Raw genomic sequence first — 6,762 nt, 5'->3', positions numbered from 1 at the left:
TCTCCCCCTCTCCCTCTTTCCCCCTCCCTCCCTCACACTTCTCCACTGCCCCCATCCCTATCTGCTTCCTCTCTCTCTCTCAAATCAATTTTTAAATTTTTTGAAAAGAAATTAGGTCTGAGTCTCAGAAAGAATTGCCCAAAGTCTTAACATTGTCTGGCTGCCTCTCCTGACTTCAAAGCCTATGTCCTACTGGCTACATTGTTCTACAGTTTCCATACCCCTTCCAACTGCATAACCTTGAGTAAGTTACTTAGCCTCTCTGAACGACATGGTGTTAGAACAAACCCACCAAAAGATCTTTTTTATCATAATGTGAGAAAAGCAAGATAGAAATGGCATTGGCTGCTGTGGAAATTTGGAGGAACACAGAAAGATAAATTGTGGACAGACTTTAAATGATAATATATAACATTTAGCCTTGACCCTTAGGCATTCATTGTTGAACTATTAAAAGGAGTTGATGAGGTGTTTTAGTAAGATTAATCTGTGGTTTAGAGACCAGGAGATTAATTGAAAGGTATGAAATGATATGGACCCTGAGGGAGGATAATGGCAGTGGGAAACAAAAGAAAGGGACAGATGTCAGAGATATTGTGAAAGAAGACTCAGTAGGTGTTAATAGTTAATTAGATGTGGAGGGAAGAGTTGATGATGACCGTCCTTTAAAAGAACTTTGGATGTTAAACAGGAGAGCTCCTTTAGTTAAAAGTGTCTTGTATGTCTCATTATGTTTAATTGACTATTCTGCATATAGGTCATTTAATAAATGGCTTGTTGATTAGATCATCTGTCATATAAAGATACTAATTTGCCGTAACTGGTTTGGCTCAGTGGTTAGAGCATCGGCCTGCAGACTCAAGGGTCCCAGGTTCGATTCCAGTGAAGGGCATGTACCTTGGTTGCGGGCACATCCCCAGTGGGGAGTGTGCAGGAGGCAGCTGATCGATGTTTCTAACTCTCTATCCCTCTCCCTTCCTCTCTGTAAAAAAATCAATAAAGTATATTTAAAAAAAAATAATAAAGATACTAATTTGCCCTATCTTCCTAATATTTGTGAAAAGAAAATGTACGTGAAAGCCCTTTGAAATATATAGTATGGAGTTCGTTATGTGTCAGGTACTTTTCTAGGCACTTGTAGAGATTAAAATGAAGAAGCCCTAGCCGGTTTGGCTCAGTGGATGGAGTCTCCGCCTGCGGACTGAAGAGTCCCTGGTTTGATTTCGGTCAAGGGCACATGCCTGGGTTGCGAGCTCAATCCCCAGTAAGGGGCACACAGGAGGCAGCCAAGCAATGATTCTTTCTCATCATAGATGTTTCTATCTTTCTCTTCCTGTCCCTTCCTCTCTGAAGTCAATAAAAATACATTTAAAAAAATAGCCCTAGCCGGTTTGGCTCAGCAGATAGAGTGTCCGCCCTTAGACTGAGGGGTCCTGGGTTTGATTCTGGCCAAGGGCACGTACCTCAGTTGTGGGCTCGATCCCCAGTAGGGGGCGTGCAGGAGGCAGCTGATCAGTGATTCTTTGTCATCATTGATGTTTCTCTCTCCCTCTCCCTCTCTGAAATCAATAAAAATATATTAAAAACAAAAACAAAAAAACAAGATAGGCCCTGCCTCCCAAGATCTCAGTCTAATAATCCTTACCTAGTATTTTATTTACATAGCTTTCTTACTTTATCATAATCTAATATTTTCATCATTCATGAATATGGGCATTTAAGTTTAATCATGTAATTCTAAGCTCAAGCAGTATTATATCTAAGGAGGTGAAGATTTGTTCTTGAGGGGGTGAAAAAAATGTAGTTTCATGTATAAAGCACAGATATACATACAGTACATAAACAGATATACAATTATCTGTGGTATTAAAATTTCATTGGAGGAGGCTATTATGAAAAAAATGTCTAAAAAGACTCTTTGGTGGTGGTAAATTTTTTAAAGTTTCAGAAGCTGAGCTAAATATATTGCAATTATAGTTATCAAGTGCTCTTTAAAGGAGAGAGGTTACTTAATTCTTTAGCCAACTAGTTCAGGATTCAAGCTTTGTTAATTAAGATTTTTTTCCCATGTATTTTATATATAGGTATATGTTGTTGGAGGCTATGATGGACAGAACAGGCTTAGCAGCGTAGAATGTTATGATTCCTTTTCAAATCGATGGACTGAAGTTGCTCCCCTTAAGGAAGCAGTGAGTTCTCCTGCTGTGACTAGCTGTGTAGGCAAACTGTTTGTGATTGGTGGCGGACCTGATGATAATACTTGTTCTGATAAGGTAAGGCATGCTCTCTTACCGAAATTACCAATGACATATATAGGAAGAGAAATATGGAAAGCTTATCAAGGGTATAGCGAGGTTCCTTAGTGTGAAAGGCCTTTTAAAACTTGGTACTTTATACTTTTGAGGGAAAATACTGAATTTCAAATTAGTAAAGAGAGATTCTAATATATCTGACAATTTGCTGTAAAAAACATGATTTGATTTGTTTGAAATGATACTAATCTCAATGTTGAGATCTTGTACTAAATAAGTTGTTTTAAACCTTTTACTGTTGTAGTCAATAGGTTTGAAAAATTATTCACACAAAACACAGTTGGGAGATGAATCGTCAAAGGGGATAAGACACAGTAACTAATTATGCCGCCTCCAAATGGGTCATTTTCTGCATACTTTAAAAGTATTTTTTAGAACAAAGATGAGAAAAGGAAACCTCTGTAATATAAATAGAGGATGGTTCAAAGTCGCTGCATTTCATGGAACTCTTGGATAAAAGAACTTCTGCCACCCTGACTTCTCAGGAAATACTAAGTTTTTTCTGGAAACAACTGTCTATTACCTAATTGGTTTAGCAATAGTTAACTGAATTTTGTCAATTTTTTTTTCTAAATTAACTTTACACAAATGTGGTCAAAAGTTACATATTTAAAATTCATTAATTCAGAATTTGTTATCATTCAGAGTATACTGAATTGAGATTTACTTACGTTCTTTTGAAGAAAGGTATCCCTAAAAGTGTAAAGAAATTATATTCAGATTAAATCATAGTTATGCTATATAATACCATTTTTTAAAAATCTAAACTATTCATTTTCATGGAAATAAGTAAAGCAAACTTGGTAGCCATTCCTTCTGGAAGCAATCTCTGTTTGTTACTTTATTCTGTTTGATAATAATAAATGTACATTTGAGAATTTCATATTTCACAGTTCACTATTAAGCTAACTCTTAATTCTGTGAATTAATGAGATTTGACTTTTAATATGTTTCTATATATTGATAGGCTTTTTATTAAGCAAATTTACATTTTTGTTTAGAAATTTTAATTAAATATTTCTATGTATTAGGTTCAATCTTATGATCCAGAAACCAATTCTTGGCTACTTCGTGCAGCTATCCCAATTGCCAAGAGATGTATAACAGCTGTATCCTTAAACAACTTGATATATGTGGCTGGTGGACTGACCAAGGCAATATACTGTTATGATCCAGTTGAAGATTACTGGATGCACGTACAGAATACATTCAGCCGGCAGGTAATAACATAAAAATCCTAAAGAAAAATTAATCTAGGAGGAACTAAGTACATGACAATTATGAATATACTGCAGTTCTGCTATTTCATGTATGCTTGAACTATTTCATAATTTTTTTAAACTTTTTACCATCCTGTGGTAAAGTAGCTATTGTGCTTGAGCTGTTCATTTTTCCCCCCTTGACCTTTGTCAGAATTCTGCTCTAGTCCTTATCACTCTCTCTTGCATATTTTAAAAGATAAGAAATGCTCCCAAACTGGTTTTTTCTTTCTGTAGTCAGAAGCTAGTTATTGTTTATTTGTTATAAAGAAAATGGCTGTGCTCATGTCTTCATCCACACACTCTGGCCTGTATCTATCTATTCCCCCTCCACCACTGCTTCCAAAAAAAAGGCCTTCTCTCAGCCTTTCGATTCATGGCTCGCTCTTCTTTCTTCTGCCACCAAAATGCATGATGGTTCTGATGCTGGATATCTGATTCTACCTATACCACTCTAGAGATCTTGTACTCTCAAAGGCCATTACTTATCATCTCCCAGTCTCATTCATATTCACTTGTTTTTTCTACCCAACCTTTAAATACGGGTTTTCCTTGAGCCTCTTCCCCCTGCCGTCTTCACAGTTTATACTCTATTCCTGAATGATCTCATCTACTGCCCAATACTGATGACTTCAAGTCTGTATCCATTAAAGCCTCTCTCCTGTGTTCCAGACTCAAATTTCAAGCTGCTTATTTGATATTTTCCATGAGTGTTCTTCCCCAAGCCTACTTTTTGTTTTCTAATAAGCTAGTGAATGGAAAACTCTTTTTCTCCCTTACTCTCAAAATACTTCTGACACCAGAAATGTGCATTTTCCCCACACCAGTTACTTCTTCACAGTTTGGGTGTCTTACAATCCAATTCTGTTCTGACATTATCTACCTGAAGTTAGTGTTAGATTCCACAAGTCAAGGGTTCAGTTCCACTAGACTGCCCCTGCTTCAAATGCCAATCACAAGTTCCAGGTTGTCCCCAGTATTTCTGATCTACCAGTTAAAAATCCAGGTTCCCCCACTTCAGGTTCGATAATTTGTTTGAACAGCTCATTGCATTCAGGGAAACATTTATTTTTGTTTCCTGGTTTATTGTGTAAAGGGGTTTTGCAAAAGATACAGGTGAACAGCCAGATAAAGATTTATATAGAATGAGGTCCAGAAGGATCCCAAGCAGAGGAGCTTCTGTCGTCGTGCAGTTGAGGTGTGCCACCCCCCAATACACGGATGTGTCAACAACCTGAACACTCTCCAAATCCCACACTTTGGAGATCATATAGACATGATCAATTATTAACTCAGTTTCCAGCCTGTCTCCCTTCTCCAGAGAATGGGGGGTGGGCCTGAAAGTTCCAAGTTTCTAATCATGGCTTCGTCTTTCTGGTGACCAGCCCTCATCCAGGAACCCACCAAGAGTCACCTCATTAAAATGAAAGACACTCCTATCACCCAGGAAATTCCAAGGAATTTAGACGCTCTGTATCAGAAACATGGGGCCAGAGACAAATATACACACACATCTATAATAATAAAAGCATTAGACCAGACAGCTGAACAACCTTCCGAACGAAGCCGCGATTGCAAGGGCCAAATTTCGTGCATCGGGCCTCTAGTATATTTATATTTCCTATTATTTCACAGCTAGAAAATTTCTTAGGTTTTCCTCTCTTTTATATTGAATCAATCTAGCCTATCAGTTCTCAGAGTTTCTCCTATTCTTTTCCATTCCTATTCTTGCTTTTGTTCAAGTTCTTATCAGTTCCTACCTAAACTGAAACAATAATCTAGTGTTTCACTAATGTCTTGCTTCTCTAACTCGTTTTGCCACCAGTTATTTTCTAACAAATATAATAATCATGTCTCTCCTCTGATTGGAAACTACTGAGTAAAATCCAAAGTTTTTCCACTTCCTTCTATTCTAGGCCTTCTGTTGGCTGACCTCTGCTTGCTTTTTCAGCTTTACTTTCTGCAACTATATCTCAATTATATTAATATCTATTATTTGCATTCTATATAGATCTTATGTGTTCCTGCCTTAGTTCATACTGTCCCCTTAGCCCCTCATGCCTTTTCTGGCTTCACTGTTCACCAAAAAACGATAAATCATCTAATTTCATGGTAGACAGTTATTTGAGTCCAAGGCTACATTTTCTTTTTTTTAAATATATTTTATTGATTTTAGAGAGGAAGGGAGAGGGAGATAGAAACATTAATGATGAGAGAGAATCATTGATTGGCTGCCTCCTGCACGCCCCCTACTGGGGGTCGAGCCCACAACCCAGGCATGTGCCCCTTCGTCAGAATCAAACCTGGGACCCTTCAGACCGCAGGCCAACGCTCTATCCATTGAAGCAAACCAGCTAGGGCTACATTTTCTTAAATGCTTAAAATCCTGAATGACATAAAAGAGCTAAAAAAATGAGCTCTTTTTTTGTTGTTTGCAGTCCAAATGGACCCAGCCTTTTTCTCTCTCTCTATTTCCATGCTTCTTGACTTTGCATAATTCCTAAAAGCCACAGTTTGCTATTTTAAACATTTTTGCATTTTAATTCTTGTCAGGAACATCCTTTTAAAAAAATTGTGGGATTTTAATTCGATGATGATTTTTTTAAATATTTCTTCAGTAGACCAGGTATTTAAAGTGTCATTAAAGTTTAGAATAATAAATGAAATATGATTCTTTATTGTTGGCATTTAAGCCTAAGGATTATAAATAATAATAATTAAGGAGAAGGTTGTTGGAGTTTTTTTTTACAATATTAGGATTGTGTTTCATTTTAATCTATAGTACATGTAATTTCCTGATATGAAAGTATAACTATTTCAAGGTTGCTTGGTTGGTTTAATTCTGAGCATTATTATCTGAAATGATGTTAATAACAAGGTCCTATAACAATATAGTTTAAGAATCATCATCAAAGTGACTGTAAGGTTTAGTCATGTGGTGTTGCTTATCCCAGGAAACTAAGGATATTGTTGGTTTTGTGTTTTTTTAACTCCTTCCCCGGCAGAAACGTGTATACTCGTTTTCACAAAATGTTCTTTTTTCAGTCGTCGACGAGTATACTCGTCTAAAAACTTTACCTTCAAAAACCAGCTACATACGTACCATTCTAAATAATTTCATCTAGAAACTTTCTGAGGAAATACTATTCTTAACCACAAAAATGGGAAGAAAAAATAATTACAACATGTTT

The 6,762-nt window shown here is 36.7% G+C and overlaps 1 protein-coding gene across 3 annotated transcripts in view; it reads left to right on the top strand.

The window, feature by feature from the left end:
* KLHL24 (kelch like family member 24) overlaps positions 1–6,762 on the top strand; it is a 32,080-nt gene that overhangs the window by 22,634 nt on the left and 2,684 nt on the right. For all 3 annotated transcript variants that reach the window (XM_015566305.1, XM_006767394.2, XM_015566306.1), the window contains 2 exons: positions 2,085–2,273; positions 3,344–3,532. In XM_015566305.1, the coding sequence (XP_015421791.1) occupies positions 2,085–2,273; positions 3,344–3,532 (378 nt within the window). The remainder of the gene's footprint in view (positions 1–2,084; positions 2,274–3,343; positions 3,533–6,762) is intronic.

This window comes from Myotis davidii, unplaced genomic scaffold (genome assembly GCF_000327345.1).
Source record: "Myotis davidii unplaced genomic scaffold, ASM32734v1 scaffold102, whole genome shotgun sequence".
Classification (NCBI taxonomy): Eukaryota; Metazoa; Chordata; class Mammalia; order Chiroptera; family Vespertilionidae; genus Myotis; species Myotis davidii.
The sequence above is the reverse complement of the archived record's forward strand: the minus strand, read 5'-3'. Positions and strand labels throughout refer to the sequence as shown.